This window comes from Tribolium castaneum, chromosome 5, assembly GCF_031307605.1.
Source record: "Tribolium castaneum strain GA2 chromosome 5, icTriCast1.1, whole genome shotgun sequence".
In the NCBI taxonomy this organism is placed as follows: Eukaryota; Metazoa; Arthropoda; class Insecta; order Coleoptera; family Tenebrionidae; genus Tribolium; species Tribolium castaneum.
Window position 1 is genome coordinate 8,416,784 of NC_087398.1, and position 27,315 is coordinate 8,444,098.

At 33.7% G+C, this 27,315-nt stretch overlaps 1 protein-coding gene across 6 annotated transcripts in view; it reads right to left on the reverse strand.

Annotated features, from left to right (window-relative positions):
- The window catches only part of LOC656479 (uncharacterized protein), an 88,246-nt gene extending 63,013 nt beyond the window's left edge, over window positions 1-25,233 (reverse strand). For 4 of the 6 annotated variants that reach the window (XM_015980077.2, XM_015980076.2, XM_015980075.2 and 1 more), the window contains exons 1-2: window positions 24,962-25,210; window positions 16,045-16,508 (exon numbers count right to left, since the gene is read on the reverse strand). In XM_015980077.2, coding sequence (XP_015835563.1) covers window positions 16,045-16,270 — 226 coding nt within the window. In that variant the 5' untranslated portion in view covers window positions 16,271-16,508; window positions 24,962-25,210. The other 2 variants (XM_015980074.2, XM_015980073.2) reach the window with 2 other exon arrangements.
- Between the last annotated feature and the right edge of the window lie 2,082 nt (window positions 25,234-27,315).

The following is a 27,315-nucleotide window of genomic DNA, read 5'->3' on the forward strand; positions in this document are numbered from 1 at the left end:
AACCCAGTTCATGAAATATAGAAAGTTATTTTGCTCGGAATGCCACTTTTCCGTATGATCCAAATTCTGCCAGATTACGTCGGCGATAGATACACCAATAGTGGAATTTATGTGCGGTGCGAATATAAAATTGCAATAACACAGGCCCTAAGGGTTGGCAATATGTTGCTAACCAACACCAGCAACCGCTCCCATTTTTTCGTCACGTAATTTGTCGCTGCTGATGCGACATCGACTTTCGATGAAATCGAAGACGGAGATATTCTGTAATTGTATTTTCAGAATTTCACACTCGAATACATTCGTCAGTCACATGAATGCTTCTATTTATTTTTAAAAATAAAATCATATTGAGTGAATTTCAATTCTGTCTCTTTCGATTTCATTCCGGGGCTTTTAGCGGAAACTTAGCCTTCCTCCGAATCAAATGCACCACTGAGGCGGATTCTAATTACCCACAAACATGTACCTTTTTTCGGACTTGACATTTACTGGTTGCCGAATTGATTTTCACACAAGAATTGCTGCCTACGTGTCCTGGTTCAAAATAAAGGACGACAACAAAAAATAACAGCCACTATAATTGACTAGCGGTTCAAACATATCGCTCATCGCAAAGAAAACTGACAACTGAAAAAACATTAATTATCAGTTTCTGTTTCAAAACAACTCGAAAGTAATTTCAGCTGCTTCCATTTTACCAAAGGAGATGTAATCTGATTTCTGATACAATGGCAGGAATTGTACACTGAATTCAAGGAAAGTCGCTCTATTTATCGACTGCTTTTAACAAAAGTTCGCAACAATTTTAGAGGCACCGCCAAGCAATCAAAAACTACTACTAATTACGACCTATTTGCCTCAAAATAGACCAAATATAATAAAAAGAAAAGTACAGATGGAGTTATGTTCTCTCATCGTGTAGTATTAAAAAATGGTGGATGCGCCGGAAAATTTGCGAGGTTTTTTAAATAAAAAATATGTTTTATTTCTTATTCATTTATTTATTTAGCTGATGTATTTCTGGTCCAAACTGCTGCACTATTCAGCAAAGCTAGATCGGTGTCCGAGTCGTAATTCAGACAGAATAATCTGATTTTCGATAACAGCAATATGGCCATAACATTTCCGAACAAACAAAATTAGAAGCGTTGCATCCAGGACACATAGTGTTGATGTGTTTATACAATTTCCTAACGAACCGATAATTTAGAATTCCACGAACTGTTATTAGTTGGATTGGACCAAAAAAAACTGCGGTGTACTGCGCCAAAAGTTGCGGCCTCCTCCACATAAAAGCTACATTGTATATTTGATAACCCGGTTGCGTTTATGACAATTTCAATGTTTAATTTTCTGTAAAAGCCCTTGACGCTTTTATATTTGCGTGGGCTGCAATAAAGTGACAGCTCTCAAACATTGCATAAAATATGTTGACGATAAAACTGATTTATCAGAAACAATAGGATACTGGCGTATTGGTGCGAAATGTAAATAAACTAAACTTAACACGAACTGCGAATAAAATATCAACAAAACTATTTCCGAACCACAATGGGTATTTGAGTCATTTTCTAAAACGTCACGTTGTATAAATCTTGGTAGAGCATAGTATAACGTGGTGGCGTTAAATATAATCCTTTTTAGTTTGGTGGATTACTTAAGAGTGAATCTGGTGATATGTCATGCTTATTGCGGCAGCAACACCTTGCAGGAAATTGGTTCTATTATTCACTGAAGGAGAGCTTCAGTTGAGACAAATGACTGTACTGAAGGTATTTAGTTTGATTTATGTTGTTAAAAGTACAAACAACAGAAATGGCTTTTTTGCTGGATATCGCTGTTATGCAAATTTACGTTTTGCAGAATTTAGAGCAACGGTATTAGTAGCATGGCATAAAAGGAATAATTCTCGCTCAAATGCTCTTACTGAAAAAATTAAACTCTGAAAAGCGTTCGATTTGAATCTTGACCGTTTACTACACCGCATAATAATAATAAATTATCAGAGCAACAAATAACTTTGCAATTTTATAGTCAACAAGCACAAAATACCTCTCGTTAACCAACAGTAAAATAAAAGCTCAACTACACTACAATAGAGTAACAAAAAATACCACTATAATGACCATCAACATATTCTCGTACACAAATACCCTTTTGATTTGCTCTCAATATTTTGCTTTTATGATACAAACACTAAACGCAATTTCGAAATTTACGAACAATGTTATATTTAGCAGTTGCATAAAAATAACAATAAAAACTAACGTGAAACTCATTCGTTTTATCGACCACAACAAACCAATTTTAATTATGTGTTTACGACCTATTAAAAAATAATTTTGAAGATGTTTCGTACTTATAATATTAAAAGTTTGATTAAAATATCACTTTGTCGCATTTTAAGTCATGTCCTAGTCGAAAACTGTCTCCAGACTACGAACTCTTATCGTGCTAAAATTTAAGATGCTATTCAATCTTCAAATACGAGCACTAGAGTATGCGTCAAGTTTCACTACACTGCTAATCCAATATGTACTCAAGTAACAGGTGGTTATTTTCAGCAATATTTAACAACTGGAATCGCAGTCCTAATAATAGTTGTTATCTGTCACATTATTTAATGTATCTCTGATTGAATTTGCCTAAAAAAAGAAGCTAAAAGAGCCAATATTTCGCTTTTCATAAGAAACGGAATATAAAGTCCCAACTAGTTGGAACATATGTGGGTAGTCAAGGGGATAATTTACTACACTCCTATTAATCAAACCGTATAATGATATTAATGCTACTATTGACACAACCTCCATATTGGTGCTGAATAACATACAATAGTAATGAGCAATCCACAGAATATTACTGTATTCTCCTATGTAATTGCGGTACAAGACGTAGGAATTTGCTGAGCGATAAAAAGCTGAATTTTGTATCAAAGAGAAATAAGAACAAAATTACACATACGTAGAAGAAATATGTTGCAAGAGCTCGACAACCTTTGAAAGTTTAAGTTCCTTTAACTATCTTGTCGGCCAACTCGAGACTTGCACAAGTTAATACAAAAAGGTCCGGAAAGAGAGAGTGATTATCTATCTTCCCAGCTTCCATGTACGCGTTCTCTTATAAAAGAATGTGTCTTAATTAAAACAATTTACGGATGTGTCGACAAAAGCCGATTAGGACACCTAGTTACGTTTAACTGCAAAAATAAAAAATGATAGCGTAAATCATCAAGTTTAGGATTAAGCTAAATCTCATTAAAGGCGAATGTTGTGTCAATAAGCCGAAGCGTTCAAAGAGTTATTTCAGCTTTTGATGCCTTTGTTCGTGTCAATTGATTTTTCATACTAAGAATTCGGGAAACAAAGGCCACACATTTTTCATACAAGTTTGTTTTTTTATTGCGATCACTCTACAAAATTTAGTTCAGGTAAGTTTTAATGCACACCAGTTAAGGTAATTTATTTATTTGCACAAGAGGGGTCATTAAGGCTTGACAGTTCATACTGAAAGGCGTTAATTAAATTTGTTATGGTGTAAAGCAATGTCTCGGGCAATGTTTTCATTTTAATTAATCATTTTACAGGCCTCGCCGTTGTACATTCATCTATTACGGCCATAATATATCAAAAATAATTGATATCCACCGAATACTTCGTCGAATACCTTGCAACAAATCGCAACTAATTGTTAGTATAAGTATTTAAAAACATGATTTTTCACAAAATACGCATGTAGAAGTGTTTTACAAAATTCGCAAATTCGCGAATCAACAACACAAATTCCTTTGGACTGAATTTGCAATTAAAAATGTGAAGGCTTATTACAATTATTTAGTTTGTAATGTTGATTTATTTAAAAAGTTTGTGTTTAAATATCTGCAAAAGACGGTCAGTATCTGGGGCCCGGTGGCCCAGTGGTATAAGCGCCACTTTCGACGGGGGAGGTCGGGGGTTCGAACCCGGATCAGGTGTAACAATTTTTCTATGAAAAAAAGTGTAGAAAAGGTAAGTGAAACAACACGTAAACAAAAATAAGAGATTGAGAAAACACATAGACCAATAAACGTAAAGCGGAGCATAAAACTGAGAGAAATAAGAAAATAATGTAGCAAAAATGTAAAAGTACGTAAAGGCGCCAAATTGTAAACGTACTTTTTGTTTTGAGAGAAAAAGAGATGAACGTAAAGGTGAAATATATCTTCAAACTTTAGTTGACTTATACGCCCGGTATCTTTTGATGGAATCTGATGAAAAATTAGAGAATTAAATTGAAAAAATGTGGAAAAAAAGTTTTCTCGAGCAAATTTGCCGACTTTTGAACTAAAAGTATTTGCGTTTTATGTGAATTACTACAATTATTTAGTTTGTAATGTTGATTTATTTAAAAAGTTTGTGTTAAAATATCTGCAAAACACGGTCAGTACCTAGGGCCTGGTGGCCTAGTGGTATAAGCGCCACTTTCGGCGGGGGAGGTCGGGTGTTCGCACCCGGATCACGGCAACAATTTTTCTATGAAAAAAAGTTTGAAAAGGTAAGTGAAACAACACCTAAACAAAAATAAGAGATTGAGAAAACACATAGACGAATAAACGTAAAGCGGAGCATAAAACTGAGAGAAATAAGAAAATAATGTCGCAAAAATGTAAAAGTACGTAAAGGCGCTAAATTGTAAACGTACTTTTTGTTTTGAGAGAAAAAGAGATGAACGTAAAGGTGAAATATAACTTCAAACTTTAATTGACTTATACGCCCGGTATCTTTTGATGGAATCTAATCAAAAATTAGAGAATTAAATTGAAAAAAGTTAAACAAAATGCTTTCTTGAGCTAATTCGCCGACTTTTGAACTGAAAGTATTTGCGTTCTATGTGAATTACTACAATTATTTAGTTTGTAATATTGATTTATTTAAAAAGTTTGTGTTAAAATATCTGTAAAACAGGGTCAGTACCTAGGGCCTGGTGGCCTAGTGGTATAAGCGCCACTTTCGGCGGGGGAGGTCGGGTGTTCGCACCCGGATCACGGCAACAATTTTTCTATGAAAAAAAGTTTGAAAAGGTAAGTGAAACAACACCTAAATAAAAATAAGAGATTGAGAAAACACATAGAAGAATAAACGTAAAGCAGAACATAAAACTGAGAGAAATAAGAAAATAATGCGGCAAAAATGTAAAAGTAAAGGCGCTAAATTGCAAACGTACTTTTTGTTTTGAGAGAAAAAGAGATGAACGTAAAGGTGAAATATAACTTCAAACTTTAATTGACTTATACGCCCGGTATCTTTTGATGGAATGTAATCAAAAATTAGAGAATTAAATTGAAAAAAGTTAAACAAAATGCTTTCTTGAGCTAATTCGCCGACTTTTGAACTGAAAGTATTTGCGTTCTATGTGAATTATTGCAATTATTTAGTTTGTAATGTTGATTTATTTAAAAAGTTTGTGTTAAAATATCTGCAAAAGACGGTCAGCACCTGGGGCCTCGTGGCCTAGTGGTATAAGCGCCACTTACGACGGTGGAGGTCGGGGGTTCGAACCCCGGATCAGGTGTAAGAATTTTTCTGTGAAAAAAAGTATAGAAAAGGTAAGGAAACAACACGTAAACTAAAATGAGAGATTGAGAGAACATATAGACGAATAAACGTAAAGCGGAGCATAAAATTGAGAGAAATAAGAAAATAATGCAGCAAAAATGTAATAGTACGTAAATGCCCCAACTTGTAAACGTACTTTTTGTTTTGAGAGAAAAAGAGATGAACGTAAAGGTGAAATATATCTTCAAACTTTAGTTGACTTATACGCCCGGTATCTTTTGATGGAATCTGATGAAAAATTAGAGAATTAAATTGAAAAAAGTGGAAAAAAATGTTTTCTCGAGCAAATTTGCCGACTTTTGAACTAAAAGTATTTGCGTTTTATGTGAATTATTGCAATTATTTAGCTTGTAATGTTGATTTATTTAAAAAGTTTGTGTTAAAATATCTGTAAAAGAGGGTCAGTACCTGGGGCCTCGTGGCCCAGTGGTATAAGCGCCACTTTCGACGGGGGAGGTCGGGGGTTCGAACCCGGATCAGGTGTAACAATTTTTCTATGAAAAAAAGTAAAGAAAAGGTAAGTGAAACAACATGTAAACAAAAATAAGAGATTGAGAGAACACAGAGACGCATGAAAGTAAAGCGGAGCATAAAACTGACAAAAATAAGAAAGTAATGCGCGGCAAAAAGTAAAAGTACGTAAAGGCGCCAAATTGTAAACGTACTTTTTGTTTTGAGAGAAAAAGAGATGAACGTAAAGGTAAAATATAACTTCAAACTTTAGTTGACTTATACGCCCGGTATCTTTTGATAGAATTTAATGAAAAATTAGAGAATTAAATTGAAAAAAGTGGAAAAAAATGCTTTCTCGAGCAAATTCGCCGACTTTTGAAATGAAAGTATTTGCGTTTTATGTGAATTATTGCAATTATTTAGCTTGTAATGTTGATTTATTTAAAAAGTTTGTGTTTAAATATCTGCAAAAGACGGTCAGCACCTGGGGCCTCGTGGCCCAGTGGTATAAGCGCCTCCTTCGACGGGGGAGGTCGGGGGTTCGAACCCGGATCAGGTGTAAAAAAAGTATAGAAAAGGTAAGGAAACAATACATAAACAAAAATAAGAAATTGAGAGAACACATAGACGTATAAACGTAAAGCGGAGCATAAATAAAAAAAATAATGCGGCAAAAATGTAAAAGTACGTAAAGGCTTTAACCAACTGCCGCTTTAAACGTTAACAGAAAGTTAATTTGTTTTGTTTATTAAATTCGGCTCAAAAATCAATGGCGATTTAATCCCATTTGTCACAATCAGTCTAAAAAATAATTATGAAACATATTTGCAAAATCCAGGCGTCACCACGCCGGTGACAGGCCACAATCACTCACATATTTCACAATCCGGTGTTATATTTTCTTGTCCCAGTATCTCGCGTTCAATTTGAAACAAATGTTTCTCCGTTACAGTATTTGTGATTGAAAATAATGCGAATCAGATTACGGGTTTTACAATAGTTAAAACATTTTACATGGCGATGGTAGTTGAAGCACGTAAGTCGAGAACTAAATTTGGTAAACATGGCATACGGAGCCGTTGCGTTGCTTGTTTAGTTAGTCTGTCAGTTAAATTGATTGAAATCCAACAGCAATGAGCCATTAGCGCTTTTCTTCCATTACAATAAGTTTTAATGAATTTTAAACTTTATTTGAGACGGATATCAGTACAATAGCAGGAAATTTTGTATGAAACTGTTCGAAATAAACTAGATGTGCTGCGATGTTAACTTTATATTTAGAAGTACGAAGATTTTAATGCGATTATGGTCAACAATAAATCACATCCTTTATTTAAAACCGAACAAAAAATATTATAAATCATAACCACCAAAATATACTCGTTTCTTCGTACAACTATTTTGTAAAATGTGTGTTTTTAATGCAAATGCAGTTTTTAATTAGAATATCCAGGCTTCCAAATCAAGGTAAGTGTACATTATTAACATAGTTATAAAACAAAAACCTGAACAAGCTTCGTAATTTCTGTCGCGTCCTAAAATAGTTCACTAGAGAATGCGTTAGTTTCAGTAGTGGTTAAAACCTCGAAAAAATCAAGGACTGTTTTGAAAGTATACGACGGCAATTACAATCACTGCTAGTAAATCTAGAATTTTGTCCATAAAGCAAACGATAAGAATTATCTCGAGGTAATTCAAGCTTGAATAATCGAAGAAAAGATAATTTAGAGGAATTACTCCTGACAGAATTAATGCTTAAAGTGGATAGATAACTAACAGTTTGTCAATAGTTCGAGGCGCTTAATGCCTATTATCATCATTATTAATAATCAACACAATTTAAAATATAAATATTTTGCCGTCCCGGCGCATCCACCATTTGTGCACAAAACGTAAAATATAAAGATAAATTTAAAATATTATTTAAAAAAAGTTTAATAAAATGTATTTCCAGTATTTTCAAAATGCTATCCTGGCGCATTCACCAAATTTATAATTTTTTTAATTTTGATTATAGTGACAAGTAAATACTTCTGTTTTTAGTTTATTTTTACACACATGTTAGATGTTTTTCAATCTCACACATAATTATTAAAATATTGGCAATCATAAATTATGGTTAGAGCAATAATTAAAACCTTATTTAAAAATATTGGTAAATATTTATTTATTATTCCACACAGTTAGTATTCTTACACACAAGTTTTATAACATGTTTTGTTAGTAATTTAAAATTGCTATCCCGGCGCATCCACCAAATTTATAAAATAATTTAATTTGAATTATAGTGGTAGTGCGTTATTTAAAAACAAGTTAAAACAAGTAAATACTTCTATTTTCAGTCTATTTTTACACAAATGTTAAGTGTTGTTTTTCAATCTCACACATAATTAATTATTAAAATATTGACAATCATAAATTATGGTTACAGCAATAATTAAAACATTATTTAAAAAAATTGATAAATAATCATATATAATTCCACATACTTAGTATTCTTACACAATGTTTATAACATGTTTTGATACTATTTTAAAAATTCTATCCCGGCGCATCCACCAAATTTATAAAATTATTTAGTTTTAATTATAGTGACGGTGCGTTATTTACATTGAATAAAACAAGTAAATACTTTTATTTTTAGTCTATTTTTACACGAATGTTAAGTGTTTTGCAATCTAACACATAATTATCAAAATATTAGCAATACTAAATTATGATTAAAGCAAGAATTAAAACAAAAGTTGATGATTGTGGAACATTTAATTATCATTTTGGTATAAAAAGTAAGTGAATGAGTGTATTAAGTCCTGACGTGTTTTCTCCAGTTAAACGCAAGACAGTTCTCGACGACAAAAATAAGAATTGTATCGGCGTTCTATTGCCAGAGCAGTCGCATTCATCTGGCGAAAATCTTGATGAACACAGACCCACAAAAACTAGAAACAAAGACGAGCAAAACTAAGTAAAATAAAAAGACGTACGGCGAAAGAACAATGCGAAAAACAGTGGCGAGTATTTCAAACCGGAACCACAAAGCGGATATTACCGGTTTATCTGTGCCATGTCTCCGCCAGCGGTATGCCTTTACTCAACAGGTATATAAAATATACCTGGACAACCACCAAATCTTTGTTTTCGCTATTCCCTTTTGCGCAGATTACAGAAATGAAAACTGGATTTTATCAACGATCTTACTTTTCCCAGTTATTTATTAATCTGGAGGTCATTTCTCCGCTGCTATTATTAATTGCTATCTGGCCTGCACAGGTCATTTCACAATAAAATTCGACCTTTTTCTCGGTGTTGAAACTACAAATGCGCTTTTCTGACTCCTTTCCACACGAAAGTTTAACTAATAAATTAGTAAAACGTAAAGTTTTTATTACGCTAATTCCGGTCTCCAAATTTTGGCGAGAAGACTTAAAAAAATAAAAGTTTTATTAAAAATTTTTATTAAAAATTTCATTCTAGTGTGCATTTAGCAACCTCTAAATCTGTAAATGTAATAATAGCTTCAAAGCATCCAGAACTTTTCCTTTTTTAAATTTTAATACTTCTAATAACACAGAAAACCGTAATATTCCGCTTTTATGGCCTGCGGAACTTTTAAAAATATAAAAATAATTGAACCGAAAGTCTTTAAAGTATGAAATTAGTCCTTAAAGGTGGGTAGTAGCACAGTATTTATTATTGTTATTTTATTATTAGCATGCTTGGAGAACGCACGGTGAATTATCCACAATGCCGGAGCTCAGCATTTAATTAAAGTTTGTAAAGTTACACATTACTCAGCTGCATTAATAGATTAATTTCGAGTATGGTATCGCACTTCGCAGGAATCCACTTTTATGAAAACCTTTGCGGAAAGTAAGTCGTAAAAAATTCAGAAGCGATTAAATCCACCTATTGCAACACTTCATTACTTATTCACAGTTCGATAACGCTAAAGCGGAAAAGCTCCGACTACAATTGCAGCAAACATGAAATTTCTTGTACGACACCATTAAACTAACTCGTACGTGCTCATACGTTTCCTTTATCTGATTTTTCTAAATATCCCCCTGTACAAAAGTTTCTTCTTTATTCCAGCAAAGTTCTTCACATTCTCTTGAGACAAAATAGAATATCTTATTATTTTTCTAGCTGGAGGCAACCTCTGACGTCAGCAGCTATATTCGTGTCTGCAAAATACACAGGGGCATTGAAATAAACTGCATGTATACACAACATCATGACCGAGTCATTATCCTTTACGGTCGCGGTTAAGTGCATCCACAGTTCGATCTCTAAAAGATTTGCTAATTTAAATTCTCAACAAGAGCATAAAATGAAACTCGAATTTTGCAGATTTCTCGCAAAAGAAAATAGAATTTACTTTATTTCAAGGCTTGATGAACAAACATGAGAAAACTTAATAAAGTCCCCCTTTTTTCGCCACAACGGAGTAAGATATCCGCCAGCGCTAAAATAAAAATTACAACAGAAATTGGCTTTCTACCTGTTATCACCGAGAATTTCAGTTTATTGTAATTTTCGTTTAATTGCGTCATTAATGTTATATCGGCGCTTGACAATTCGATTAAATTAAATTTTTTACGCCCCGTTCTGACGCAATCGGCAATGAATAATTTTACTGAAACTATTTCAAATAAAAATCAAATGAGCTTTCCAAACAGCATTCTGGTCATCTAGCCCAGAGGGAAAAAATAACCGTTAGAAAGTTGCCATTAAACATGGATTAGACGACTGGTGCAGTTGTTGCAACCACTATTTGAATTTCAACTTCCATTTTATTTTATCGAGATGTGCAGACTGATCGGGGATATACCGCACTTCCACTGCATTTCATTTAATATTTCAACCAAGTTTCCCAAACTTCATGGAGCAAATAACGCAATAAATCAATGCGACGACATTTATGTTAATAACATGAGTCAATCTGTAACTGCACAAATAATCTAACTCCATAAAATTTCGAGAAATTCCAGGTAATAAGTTTTAGCCTCTTTTGTCGCAGAGTAACGCGGCGAACAAAAATGTGCCCATATTTGTCAAACAATAAATTACACTTATTTTTATTCAGACTTTCGCCTTTGTTCTCTCGCCTCGCAAGTTTTTATAAGTTGTGGAAGTCAAATGAAAATTCGCTCCAAAGCAAACAAAAAATAAACGAAACTTGTTTAATTAAAACAAGCAGTTTTTTAATTATTGTTTTGCAGGAGTATGTTTATCATTTCGAACATCATTTCCATCATTTTCATCATTTCCTTGCTTGAAACACTTTACATTAGTTTTATATTTGTTACTCAAATTTTTGGGAGCGTGGCCATTAATTATTTTTTCTGTAAATTGTGCCAGAAACGCGACTTGTTTCCGCCATCATCTCCTAGAACATTTTCTGCGAATGGCTTTTTGCTACGAATAAGAAAGTGCCTACCCAGCAATTTATTATGTTGCCTTTTGTAAGTAAACTTTTCACGACTTAAGAGCCAAAATCATTTACAACCCGAACCGACAAAAAATCCACACGTGAAAAGTTAAAATCCCTGAATAAACAACCCTAAGCGTGTTCACTAAATCATCGATGAAAAAATGTTTTTCGCTGAAACATGAATTATGTATTTAATTCTTTGCTTTGGACAAAAATGAAATTAAACTTTACCCAAATCGTGTCAAGTACTGACCGGAAACTTGGTCAATAACGTGGTTATTCCTATTAGGTTAAATAAAACACGGAGCTGTGATCCGTGGATTTAGGATTTCTAGGAAAACAAGATATAAAAAGAACCGGTTCTGGTTATTTACCTGGATAAGTGGTCTGGAAAATGAAACCATTCAGACGTGTAATAATAGTTGTATACACTTACAAAGTTTTGTTACAACGCGGAAATTAACACGATAAAATCAAATTAATGTGAAATCTGCTATTTAATTCACTCATTTACAAAACGCTAAATTAATTTCGTTTTTAAACAAATACTGAATTCTCTGCGGATTAGTTTGTGCTCGAGACCGCCTTGTAATCCCGAAAAGTAACGGATTGATATCTTCATCCTATTAAGTTTCTGCTGTTTATCTTAAAGTAAAATATCAGCAGCCCCCATAAATAAGACTGAACGACTGTGATCGAAACATTGCGCTTGTGAATACTTTACATTGTCTCTGCACAAACGAAATCAGCCAAAGCTCTTTCGATTTTCCATAACCGGCATTCCTCACTTAAATGTGCAAAACAAATTAAAAATAGCACGACTGTCGGAATTTCCAATCCTCGACAGATTGCTAAACAAACGTGATATTTTTCCTTGTGACTACTCCTTTTAATTGATTTTTTCCGGGGAACATGAGTTTTATCTCCGCGTGGTCCCTCAAGAGTAGTGAAAATTCATAATAGATTTGCGTTTGCCGAAAATGTGTGAATTTCCCCAAAGAACTCATTTATAAGGTTTAAAATGAAAAATGAGACTTAAACGATATTTAAATGTACTCGAAGAGTTTTCGCGTTTTTCACACTACCATACATCATGCGGTAATATGTCGTCAAGGCGGCATTTTTACCAGCGATAACAATACAGAAACTTGTTTAATTTCGTTTGGAACTAGTAGATTAATGGTCCAAGATCGGAATGTTCTAATTAGTAAAATTCATACTCATTACCTTAACTGATTGTTTCATTAATTACTCACCAGATAATCTATTAATCGGAAATCAAATAATCGTATTGCGGTAAATTTGGTCGGGGAACGATTAAGATCAATTGGCCTTTAACTATCAGTGTAAATATACCTCAAGCTATGCCGTTTCATATCAGTTGACCCCAACATAAACATCTTTTATTAAGATAAATTGGGTTAGGCACAAAAAGCTCGTTCTTGCATTATTAATTCTGTTTCCAAATTTACTCTGTCGAAGAAAATTCTCTCGTTAAAATAATAAAAATCCTGGTGCAACAACAAGTTAGCAAAATTGCCACTGTGTCAACAAAACATATTTACCCAAGATTGGAATGTACACAAACATACGAGTCAAAATTGAGAGGAATAAGCTCTTATAAGAATGATGTAAGAGCTATCAGTTTTAATGACAATTTTTCATCTTATTGTACTAAAAGCTACACGTGCAAACAGGCGAGTTTCCGCATTTAGCGATAAAGATCTACGCTCAGTGCGCTTGAAAGATTAATAGGGATAGGGCATTGTTAAGCGTAATTTGATTAAACGATTTCTCATTAATAGAATTTAACTGCAAAAGGATATCTGCATCATCTATGTATCACTGTTGAATGCCACCTCCGGCGGCATTACGGAGAATTAATTTTTAGAGTCGTTTGTGACAAAACTTTCTTACTAGTCAACAAGCACGATAAAACTTAACAGCGTGAAAAAATTTAAAATTTAAAGTACCATAACCGAAACGTTTCAGGCAGGTTAATGAAAAAGAAGTTTTTCGGTTGCAAAGAGCGTGTTTGTACCTCCAACAAAGCGGAACGTAGTTCAAACATTTGATTTAGCATGTGAATGTTTCTGCAGTATAAAATATTTAGTTCCGCGTTTATTTCTGCCTTTTAAGACTGCTGTTTACGACATTACGACTTGACAGATTAATTTAATCCAAAATATTTAATTTTCTAATTGCACACAAGGTGATTTCCGTATAATGATAAACTTGACCCACCGATATAAAATTTGCCATGTCTCAAGTGTTTTCTTTCTTTTTAACCGTAAGTCCATATGCCAATTTTCTTGGATATAACTTGAAAAATTAAGAACTTTTGCTTTTAACTCCACTGGGGATTGAATATTCTTTTTTAACCGACTTTCTAAGATATTAAATGATATGTATAACTTCAACAATAAAGAATTTCTTATATGTATAACTTCAACCATGAAGGATTTTTTTGTTTAACTCCCTTGGAGTGGAATTTTTAACAAACCTAAAACACGCATTTTTTATTTTTGGACAAACCCTCAAATACCAATTTTCTTGGTTATAACTTCGAAAATTTTCAAATTCAACCCTCTTGGGGGTGAAATTTCCAAAATCCAGAAACACGTCTTTGTTCTTTTTTAATGAAAAATCATTTTTTCTGAATATAGCTTCAAAATAATAACGATTTTTTTATGTTAAACCCTCTTTATAATCTAAAACAGTGTTGCTTTACTTTTTACTGAAAGTCCAAATGCCAACTTTAATTAATGTAAATTCAAAGGTTACAAATTCTTATACAAATTTTATTACGCCATTTAGCCCTCTTAGCGGTTGATTTTTCCAAAATTTTGAAACACGTCTTTTTTCTTTTTTAACCGAAAGCCCAAATACTAATTTTCAAGCATATGACTGTAAAAATGACGGATTTTTATTCAAATTTTAACATCCTATTCCCTTAGAGAAAAATTTTTCAAAAATCCTGAAACACGTCTTTCTTCTTTTTCAACCAAAAGCCCAAATACTAATTTTCAAGAATTTTACTTTAAAAATGACGAATTTTTATTACAAATTAAAATTTTTACACCCCATTTATCCTTCGTAAGAGGTAATTCTCCAAAAATCCTGAAACATGTCTTTCTTTTTTTGACCATTTTCTAAATTGTAATTCTAAATTCAACTCCCCAAAAAGGCTTACTTTGATTAAAAAATAGCTAGTTAATACCCAGACAGGTTGCAATTTTTTAAATTAATTTGTTTGATTTTAAAAAAGGTTTTTAGTAGTTTATTCAATTCATATTATAGAAAATTCACGATAAATAATGATAGAAAAGGCGGCCTGAATATGTCTTTGAAAAAAGTCAGAGACAAAGTAATACTACGTTGGAAAAAAAGGATTGCCTGCTTATGTTCACAAAATTTAAAAACTTTTAAAGTAAATTATAATAGGACAAGTTATATACACACGTTTTGATGATTGTTCCTGCTAATAGGAGAACTTCAGGTACTAAATGCCGTTTGACTAAAAGCCGTGAAAAAACCAGCAAATCTCATTTTCACAAGTTCATACTGAAGCTTTATGCAACAGAAGCAAATCGTAACTTTTATGTCATATTAGAGAGAAAGTATGTAGAGAAAAGCAAACTGTAAGTGTTTGTAAAAGAAGTGTTTGTAAGTAAAAGAAGTACTTTTTTGTTTTTTTTCGGAATCATGGATTGAGAGCTGCTTCCACGAGACCAACAACGGATGTCTTTTGTGTTCAAGTCGACCGCTTACAAAAAATCTAATTGCACAAGAAGTTAACACATCTCATGTTTTCTTCAATCAGGACCACGAAAAACCACGAAAAACCACGAAATTTATATTAGCCTCGACCAAGCTGAACGAGTTTAGCTGCAAACTTTTTGAGCAAACCACTTTATAGACCTTATGTTGCACCAAACGACCACCAACTTGTTCAGGTCGCTCAAATTTTTTGTAAACTTGGACTCTACAAGAATCCACTATGTAGTTTTCAGGATAATTAAAAAGCCCAATATTAACTTCTTCAAGTGTTTTATTTCTTTTCTCAGTCTGTTTTTATCTGTATCTGAATGTTACCAATTTAGTGCTAACAACTGTTGAACCGGATGGCATGGTACGAGTATGGTGCATCTGTCCATCTTATTGCCACCTGAACTCTTCCGTGTTCGAAATTTGGATACAATTGATATTTAAATGTTTTTTTAGAGTAAATTTCATAATAAGGATGTCGATGAAGATTAATTTATTGTTATAAAATACAATTATAATTTTTAGTTTCATTTCTTCTTTCGTTCACCCCTTCTCTCTAGCGGACAAAGCCTAGTAAGTCCATCGGGTAATCCGTCCCTGCATTTCCATTTTACCCGAACGTATTTGATGAATTCCTCAAACCGACTTTGTTTAATAGCAAAAATCGCGAATTTCCTTTTGTTCAGACTCACTGGGCGTAATTTGTGCCTGATTCCAGTTATCGATTCGTCGCAAATTCCTCCTCAAGTGCGTCGACCGAAAAAGTGAAACAATAATTTGCATGTGGTCACTTACCCGGAACGAGTCTGGGCCCATTGATGGTCGATAGTGTAGTTCCACTGCCATACTTGACGTGACAAGGATCGGCATTACTGGATACGACAGCGATCTCATCAAGCTCGTGGTTGTCCCCGGGGCCCAGGGCGCTGCCTCCGCCATGTCCCACTAGCCGCCCGACCGAGCTATCATGTGACTGCTTTCGGCCCCGCCAACTCAGCACCAGTCGTTTGGCAGTGGACATCACGCCATGTTCTAGCGCGCCCCAGGGTATGTTGCCCGCCACGTGGAGGACCTCCACCAAACGAAACCGCCCCCAATGTCTAGCGGCCCCCGGCGCGAGTCGGACATCGCGATTTGCTTATTATTTCAACACTGAACCTCGAAACGAGCTGAATTTTTAACATGGAGATAGTCGGTGTCTTCGTGGGACGTGATGCGTACCAGTTCTCCAAATGTTTCCGTTTTACCGACGATTTCATCTAAAATTAAAATTGCCGCTCTGTACACTTTGATTCGGATTACGGAACTTTGATATTTCGATTGGAAGTTACGTGATTCTGCCATTTTAAGGGTTTTTAATTTAGACGGAACTTCGGATTCTGGAAATTGTCGCCTGTAATTTGCTAATTATTATGCTCCAAGCTCTAATTTATTTAATCACAGGCATCGATTTTTGGAGTTACCACTCTCACTTATTTCAAACACGGATTTTTGAGCTCAACAACTCAAAATGCTAATCATTTTGCGAATATTTATCGACGTTACATCAAAGCTCTCCCAGCTGCGAAAGGAAACACAATTGATCAAAACAAACAGAGTGGATACCATACATTTTAGTGGATTAAACGTGCTTTATGCTTTTTGTATTGCACCGCGATTTGTATAAAAATTGAGCTTATTCCTGGAAATTTTAGTGAGTCCGACAAAAAATTTAAATTGAATTTTTACAGTTTTCGTAATGATAATATTTCAGTAATAAAGGACCTTATACTATAGTGGAAAATAAAAAGAAAGGATATGAGCGTTTACTAGAAAATCCAAATCTGTCAGGGTTTCTTATTGAAGAAATACTACATACTACACAGAGGAAAAGTGAAGAATATTAGAAAAGAATTAACAAAATCGCGATTGTTAATTAAATAAATAAAATTTGCATTTTACATGCGTGACTGTATATTCAAAAGATATCTGCCCTAATTTTTTGGTAATTTTTTACTCACAGATAAAGGTAATAATTGAAAAAAAGTATGTTTTGACCAAAAAATCACATTCTGAATTTTATACTAAACTACGCGTATTATCTTACGAAATTAACAAAAAAATGAGATTTTAAATTAAACGTACTTTTACATTTTGACTTTAAAAATTATTTTTATTTATGAGTTGCTACTTGCGGCGTCGTAAATTTAGGTGACAATGTGAACTGTAATTGTAAATAAGAAACTTCAAAAAAGTCGGCTGCTGGTAGTGATCCCTTTGTTGGCAATTTATACCATCTTCTAATAAATCACGCGTCTGGTTTGCGTCTAAATAAAAATGACAGATTATTTAGCAAACCAAGTAAAAATTTATAATTCTGATACCAGGGTTTGATGGGCTACCAGGTAAGAAGGATTCACTTCGTCTCAAAACTTTGTAGGTAAATTAACAGTTAATGCTTACGACTTTATTTATTAACAAAAAAATTTACTAAATTTAATAAAAAAAAATAAAATTTTTATTTCATTAAAAGTCGCGATTTTCTTGAGTGCGCGATAAGGTGGCCCACCTGGTATAATAAGAATTTTATTTCGCTGAACATCATAGCAGATCACAATAATTCTGTTCAACTTAAAAAAAATTTAATGTATTACTAAGGTTCCTAAATCGTCTGTATTTTATATGAAGACTTTACTTCGTTGAATATTACATAACACCATTAACAGTATTTCCTCAGGGTGATTTTTTTTGGCCTGTAGTAGCAACTTTAGCTTCGAACCAATTTAGATATTGATTAAACTTTTGTGCGGAACCCAAAATTTTCAAAATGACTTCCAAAACTAAAAATTTAAATCTTTAAACGATAACCACTCATTGTTATTGAATTTTATTACTTTTGGAGTCTAGTTATACTCGTAGTTCACGATATACAGAGACATTTTTACTCATTATGCCCCCATGTTCTGTTTGAAAAAATACACATCATCTAATTATTCCACCCACTGTTAAAAACCCCAAACTGTCTTGCAAGACTATTCAAATGATGAAAATTATTTTTGTGCAATTTATAAATCACCAAGTAGAAAGTGAAACCACGAAAAACTGAAAAATTTAAAAAATGGATATGAAATATGAGAAAATTACTCTGAGGTACTGAGAAACTTAAAAATTGTGTGAATGAAATAATAAAAAAATCTAAAACCTAAAAGTCTAAATCTAAGAAACTATTAAATTGTAAAATTAGATGTAAATAAATTAGCCAGAAGTTGAAAATTATTGATTGACGATTTTGTAAAAATAAAACGCCTGCTTATACACAATGTGATTTATAATGTACAAATAAATATACAAGGTAATTTTTTAAAAACGAGCTAACCTGAATATCTTCGAAAATAAGCAAAAAATTAAAAAATCCCGAGAGCAAACTAGTAAACAAAAATTTGACAGAGATGACATTTCCCAGAAACTACAGTGGTATTCTATGCTACAGTGGTCATTTGAACGAAGTCGCACTTTGAATTTAAATTCCTTAGTCGACTTTTTGATAATGAACCAATTTTGAACAGCAGATTATAAAATAATTGAGTACCATGTAACTATATCAAAAATTATTGAAACTCAAAAGAAATCACACAGTCATATTTCTGGTCAAAATATATTTTATTTGAGGTAGCATAAAAGGGGTCATGCCATTTTAAAATTTCAAAGGGGTTGTTTGTACTACAAAAGGAGTTGCTGTTACAACTTTACAACCCTTGAAAATAAAAATTGACCTGTCTTAAGATTTTCAAATTTTTTACGTATTTTCTGGGATATTTAGGGTGGCTAAAGCACTGTCCACAAATTTTGTCAAATTTAGGAAAGCGATATTTGAGCTGGTTGATACGGTAGGTACGTGTTCTAGAGTTGAGTGCTCGTTTCATACATTACGTCTTTGTTGAAATTGTAATTGGCAATAATTACAATTAGGTTTATTATTAATGTGACTTAGCAAACACAAAGCCTTGCTGCTTGTAATTGTAAGCTTATTACGCCTTTTATATTAGACGCGAAGTTGTATCAAAGCATTCGTCGCGTTGTTACCACCGTCTTGCACCAGAAACGTAGCCAATTTATTAAACTATTACATCGTCACTGTTTTCACAGCGGCGGTTAAACAAATTCACGAAAAAATATTTGCTGAATCCTCCCTGGAGCTTTAAATCAAGTTCAACAGTTCCAATTTTCTCCTTTTGTTCTAGATAAAATGAAATTTTATCGGAATTTGCCACAACATAATTTGGGCCGCATATACAATTAAGCACTTATTCCGCAGTCGAGCCAAAGCCAAACGTTATTTTAATCAACAAATAAAAATTCAATAACTGCCCCAATAAATTAAAATTAAACTAATGAACCGAATTGGGGTTTGGAACTCTTGGCGTTTGGTAACACAAGTTTAATTAAAATCTGCTAATATTTTAAGAGAGTAAAGTGTTATTTGAAGCGTTCTCTTCGTATTATATGCGTATCGACAATGGATGCTGGAGCATCGATCCTTTTCCTCTCTGCTAGCAACCAACACACGAGACCAACGAGTTCAAGGTTGGAGAAAAATCCAACGTCCCTTTGAACTGTCCTCACATAATCTTCCATTCCGCACGAATGTGGCGCAGATAGCAGTATGTTTGCGCGAGAAACAATTAAGCTCCTAACGGTAATAAATTATTAACATGCAAATGAAGCACCGTTGATTAACGATTCCCATTAGTTCGTTTATTGACGCGAGCTGTTCAGCTATTAAAACATCGAATATGTTTTTGCAATCTAATTATTTAAACAAAACAAACGGCGAGGAGGCGAACTCCTCGCCTAACGAACAAGAAGCATTTTTGTAAATTGGGTTTCCTCTTGTCAACTAAAACACTCAATGGCTGGTCGGTTGGACGCTACATTCCGACTCGGTTCTCCGGAACAGTGCTTATCTGGAAGCTGGAGAGCTGCAGCAATATCGGCGAGGCGCCTTCTTTGTAGACTTTGTAGTAATTAAACAATTTATTAGGGTCGATTCAATTTATTATTAAGGTCAAAGTCTTCCGCGAGCCGAAAATAACACGACCTATATTTATTGCCGAAACTTAAGCAAGTCAAAGTCGCTCCACTACATGGAAATTGCACAAATTTTATTTTTCTCCTTCGGACAAGTTTTTTCGGTTAAACCTAATGCTCGAAAGTTTGTCTTAAGGGACAGACGGCCCACCTTCCTGATAAAAAGAAATAAAAAGTCGAATCGAGGAGCTGGTCCCAGTGCGTTTATAATTTAATCTGTTCAACCACCGAACAACAAATCACTTAATCCGGAAAAAGTTCCGTGAAAATACATTTTGACTACGTCCAACTCTACATTGTTTCCAATTCTTATTTATGATCACAACGCCCACAATTAATTCCCGTAGTAAAACAAAATAAATTATTCACAATAAAGGACGGTATGTGCGATTTGTCCACAATTTATTGACCATGCGGCTTGGCTATGCAAATCTAGAGACAAGTGTGGTTCCAAAACATGAAACTCAAATTTGTAGATTACGGTTAAATTAATGTTTAATTAAAATTATTGCTCGCAACAAGGGGACAGTCTTACCGCGTAAATACATCAGACAAATTGTTTTATGTAATTTGACTGCTTCTTCCACGCCCAAATCGCTTGGCTTGACGGTCGTTGTGAAAGATAAGTTATAGTCAATATTATAGCGTCTAAAAGAACTATTAACTCCATTTTGTATTCCGATGGAATCGATATTATTTTCTTTGGGGACGATAAGATACGTTTCGTTTAGGCGCCTCTGTTTGAACTGTTGCTTAGTCACAGATTGAAAGTGATGAAACCCTTGATTTAAATCTTTCATTCTTTTCAGTCTCGTTTTGCGGAAGCCCAATATTTGACTTAGTTTATCGTTTAGATTATTCATTGAAATTATGCAAATACGAAACTTAATCTGAATTTCTAGAAATAGACGTTCCGAAATTACGGAAATAAAAAATTCATCCTGCAGGCGTTATGGCAGAAATAAAATTTATTACGTTTTATTGTCTTCGAGTGAAGTAGACAATAAATAGAGTGAATTGTTGGAAAATAAAAGACACTGCTATAAAATTTGATAAATGTAAAATTGCTTGTATTTGCTGAAAACAATCCCATCTCTTCAATTTATAAGCTTAGTTCATTACGTTAGAATTATATTGTAGCCGTGATAAATAATTCCACTCGGTGTCAAGAGCGCGAAATTCGACAAAAAACAATGCACTTCGGTGAAATGCCTCAATCGAACCACGCTAAAATATTTTTAAAACATTTTTATTCAAAGCGAATGCGTAATTTAATTGCCAGTAAATTACAAGCAAATTAGATTTTATATTCATTTAATTTTCATTTTGCCTTAAATCAATAATCCCCGTTTTGGTGCATTACCAAATTTTTTGCCTAATCAAAGTGCCTGCTGACGTAACTGGAAATGCGTAGTCTTATGGAAAATGATTTCAACTTTTAAACCAATATTTACTGGCGTCCCTCGAGATCGCAAAATTGAATTTCCAGGAAAGACATACTGCCCAAAATCGCTAAACCTGGACAATCAGTCCCCGGTGCGAAAACTCCTCCCTTTCACGTCCATTCCGATGACATTAATTATGGAGCAGTCATTTACAAAACTGAAAACACCTCCAGAGTCGGAAATATTTTTAAGCTGAAAGCGAGCGCATTTGGCTCGAATTTGAGATGTTTATCTTTGAATAACGTAAATGCGAGCCGGTAACAAAGACAGTGCAGTCCGAATATTTATTTTTATAGATAAGTGAGCTCAACTTTAAATGGATAACGAGGCCATGGTAGCCAACCGTAAACTTTCAAGATCTCTCCCGTTTAAAAATCCAATTATCAACCACTGCAATAATCACTTGGAGCGGCTCGTCAAAATTCCCCTCCACTGTCGTAAAGTAATTTGTTAAAAGTCTTCAGATTACTTGTCATGTATGCCAAGTTTTAAGCTTAATGTAATGTTAAATGTAATTATAACTTTATTGCGAAGTCGCCGCCCTGGAAATCCTTAGCAAGATGATTTAGCTAAGTCACTCCTAATAGAGCTCCATCAGCACACAACAGTTTTTAAAAATTTTGACCTTTTTAAAACGCATATTGAAAAAGCATAGCAAGGATTTTTTCCTATTCTTAAAAAATTCAAATCAAAAAATTCAATAATTTTGTCCTGCTTTTTAACAGTTTCTTCTTTTAAAAAGTGTATGCTGAGGAAGAGTTAAGTTCATCAATGAGGAAGAGCGTCACTTTATTTAATCTGACAGGTACATCCAACGAAAAGTTTGTGCTTAAAATAGTACTCAAGCCGCAACTTACTAACATTTTAATTAAATTTGATTTTAAACTCCCGGCAAAAAATGCATTTTCCGTGTTTTTTCACTTAACTTGTTTCAGCAGCTAACAAATAACGTGACACAACAAGGCAATAAATAAAAAGAGTGAAAAAAGGAGCAACTCTCTGTGGAAATCCATATCATTTATCAAAACGCAAGGTAAAGTATTAAAAGTTGATCGGGAACATTTATCTATTGCATTACAGAAATAGCTTTTCAAATATTAATCGCATTTTTGCGAGTTACTAACTTTCGGATGTCGCTTGATGTTAAAAATAGATGATACGAGTGATTAAAAATTCCTTCTGACATGTCTCCACTTTATGGACGTGAACCATAAAATGTATGAAACGAACTTTGCCGCAAAATTTTTATTACATATAAATTCAGAAGGTGTTACTTGTAGACATTTTCAATATTGGGGAGATTGGCAGGAAACTAGGCACTGAATATTATGTGCAATGCGGTGATACATTGATTTTTGACTGTCAGTTCAAGCCACGATATTCGCGAAGAAATGCAGTGTTCGTAAACTTCGTCTCTTGTGCGAAAAGCGAGCAAAGATTTGCTTTTGCTGTATCTACCAAAACACAAATATTATTTGCAATGTATTTCGTGTAATAACAGCCAGACATAATATGGGATATGGTGGAAATAAACTTACAAAACTACTGAATACTCGACTCTAACTAAACATTGCTCGTTTTATGGCAGGTAATAATATTTGTCTCTTTGCATTTTAAGCGAAAATAACGACCAGTATTTAAAAATTCCGCCATAGAAAAGCGCATTTTTTCAGTTCAAGCTTTTTCACTTCCCACTAATATTTATTTTTCCGAATGTCATTGGTAAAACTTTTAAAATTTGGGAATATGTATGCAAATACCTCCCAAACGCTGAATCCGCAGCAAGCCCCATAATAAGTCTGCTGTTTCGAGTTCCAAGTCGGAAAATCCGAGTGGGAACTAAAAGTGTTGGAAGAGCATAACACCGTGAAAAGCATTTAGTGAAAAGCACACCACTGCTGAAGCAATGTTTCCAACAGCTTTTAATGAAAAAATCCTAGGTCAACATCTGCTTTCCCCAAAAACATAAAATCTTATTCATCTATGTCTTCTCCTACTTTTCGTATTGTAACTCCCCTAATAAAATTTTAATTAAAAAATTAAGAGTCACGTAGTACTTTTCCGTGGCATAACCGAAATTTATCATACTCTCCATGCATAAAAAAGCAAGCGACTGAAATTAGTGCCGAAAAGTTGGTGTAATAAAATTCAACTTCTTCCATATATTGCAAATTTAGAAAAAAATCCCGGAGGTGGGAGTAAGCTTTGTATGAATTATTCAAGCTGGTTTAGGGCCCTGATGGGTATAAATTTCTTAAATTACAACACCGGAATATCAACAAGTATGTAATTAGTTATCGCCACAATTAACACGTCTGTGATAGAAAAAATATTTCGTGATTTTAGAGCGCACTTTCGAAATAAAGCAAATATAATTGTTCTGTCTACCAGCAGAACAATAATTTAGACAGAACGCTGACCAGAATAGAAAGTGGCAATAAAACGAGTGTAAACTGAAGACTGATCTGGTTTTCCCCAGAGCGAGTAAAACAGGCGACAATGTATATTGCATTTGAGGTAAAGCAATAGAAATAATTCCGGTATCTCCAGCTTCTACATTGAGCCAAATATCAAAGCTCGCATTTCCGCACATGATGATTGTTATTAGGTGATTATCACAAAAAACCGCTAGTTTTGAGATACTGTCGTTAAAAATCTAAAATTTAAAACAAGGACTTGGAGCTTTTACAGTGATTGAAAGATTAGAGTGGCAGACAAAAGACAAAAGTTTGAAAACACTAGTAAACAATCTTGGTGTAGAATATTTGTTGTAATAAATCGGTTATCATCGAGTGGCAATTTTATTTCCTGTGAAACGAATGCAAAAAGCTTGATATTTTTCAAGCTGTAATCATAAATTCCCAAATGTAATTCGTTCTAGCGAGCAGAATCAACGATATTTTAAAAAGAATGCTGACCAGCATATAGAATCGCAATAAATGAGTAAAAAGTGGAGCCTGCTCTGGTTTTTTCCAGAGCGAGAGAAAGAGAGAGCAAATTAGTCATTTTGCGTGGAGCAATAAAATTTTAAATAAATTCCGCGACTGTACCTCGAGCTTTCCCCGAGCCGAGTTTAAAAATTAGGCAAAAGCTTAAAGGTTAGAACGTGTCGGTGTGAGCGTCCACCATGTGTAAAAAGCGTCGACAGTCAAAACCAATATGATGGCAGTTTTCCATCAATTATTTTCGAAAGCACCTACCGAAACCGTGTTCAACATATTAATAAGATAAATTGCAATCACAGGTCCGTGTCATATCAGCGCAAATATTTAACGGGACACTATAACCCACAGCTGTCAGTAAATCAGTTAGTTTGGTCACACGTTTGTCACAAATCAATCATTTCAACCCGACTACTGGCACTCACAAGCAAAAGATCTATCTTGCAGATCTCGCCGGCTGAACGCAACCCTGGCAGCAGCCGTGTTTCCACTGCGGCGCCGGGCGTCGCGACGCGCACGCTCCAGCTTCCAGCTCTATCTGTATTCCCGGACTCGAGATAAAACCGGGGGGAAAGTCGCCGACCAGCCCTTACAGACGGCCCTTATCTCGCACTCGCCGTATTTACAATGCTTTCGGCACGCATTTCGCGATAAAAAATTTTCATACACCTAAGCACCCTGTAACTAATTGGTGACGCCGTTACTCTAACGCGACAAGGGGCCATAAGGCTCCAACCCTCGCATTTCGACCTACAATAATAAAGATAATAACCCGCTCTCTGTTGATCGCTTGTTTATAAATAGAACAAGGCGCCAAAGAATTAACACTCAAAACTCACGCGTTTGCTAACTGGCGATTAATGATAACAATTACCAAGAAACATCGATTTTGACTCTGCTTTATTGTATACTAGTGTTGCAGGTGCGTGTTTACGTTAAAAAAATAGAAGCATTTGCTCTGCAATATTTTCTTTAGTGGGTGTATAAACAAGAGTTCCTCTAGTATAATAAACTTTTACATAAAGTAAAAATTTCGGTGCGTTTATTTTTTATTTTTTTGTTAAATTTTGATAAGCAAATGCGAATTTTACGCACGGGTTTAGAAGAAAATTTTCGAAATAGTGGCTGATGTAGTCCCATACCAATACTTTCTTGAAACCCATGTCATTGTTTTTGTTACATTTTCTGATGTTAATTTGATTTCATAAGAACTCGTTAGTCAGTCTCATCCATTCAATGTTTTCTGTATTAATTAAAGTTAGAAGAATTCTGCTTATTTTATCAATAATTGTCTACATAACTGCCTAAACTTTACATTATAATTGATAACAATAGCTATTTAACAGTTTTTCACGAAGGACAAAAGCAAAGTTACTTCTTGAGCAACTTCGCAAAAACTTCACTAAATACTTCCCGATGCTAGATAATTAGTAGAGTTATCAGAACATTGTCCTCTATACACGTATACAGTGAGCGGCAAAATTATGGAATATTCTTATTAAAACTCAAAATATTTTCTTTAGGCAAAATTTCTGAACAGGTCAATGATGAAATGACGTCATGGAATTTTTTTTTGAACAGACACTCATATTTTTTTTGGTCACTTCAATAAATCTTTCAAATGTCGAAAAGACAATACCAAAATATTACATGTTGCGTAACGAAAAAACAAACATATAATTTGATTATTTCGTCAAAAAATCTGGGAAGTATGTTCCAAACAAAATCTTAACTTTTTGCTAGTATTTTTTTTGGCACAACAATTGGATTTTTGTTTAGTTTAAAAGAGAAACCTGTTTATTCGTTTTTCAATTTTTTTATTTAAATGTTGTTTGATTTTTTATTACGTTTTCCACATTTTGAAATTTTTTTTCGAAAATATTGTTATAAATTATTTAATTTTTGGTATTGCCATTTCGATAATAATAAAAAGATCTATGGATATGGCATAAAAAAATAGAGGTTTCCATTTAAAAAAATGTCGATGACATCATTACTCAAAGATCAAAAGATGTAAAGTTTTAAATTTTATTAAAAATTTTGCAATTTAAAAAAAATATTTTTGTTTTGTAAAGATTCTTCTATAATTTTTCTACTCAGTGTATACCAAAGCACAGAGCAAAGTATAAGTATTTGCCTTTACTAATTATTTTAGTATTAGTTCAAGTATATACTGCGGAGTAAATACAGAAGGGAGTCTTTACTTGGTGTAAAAACTACGACATAGAGAACTTACTTGAAGCAAACGCAATTAATTTGTAACCATATGTCTTATCTCTTCTAAATTCTCCGAACTTGATTAGATAAAATTAGACAACATTTTCAAAAATTTTGCCAGTATTCGTTCATTAAATAATAAATCTCTCGACACCTTACGTTCGTGTTTCAGCGATTGTTTGCTTAAATAATGCAATTTACAATAAATTAAAAATACCGCTTAAATTACTTCCTTTGAAAAATTTTTGCAGAAAAATCAAAGTTTATTTTTTTTGCAATGTTAATTATGTATACACACAGTACATGTATACAGAGCGTATTAAGTATTTCCTCTATTATGTTTTCCTTTTTTTGTATATTACAGTATTTGTTTTTTCTTTTTTATATTCGTTTTT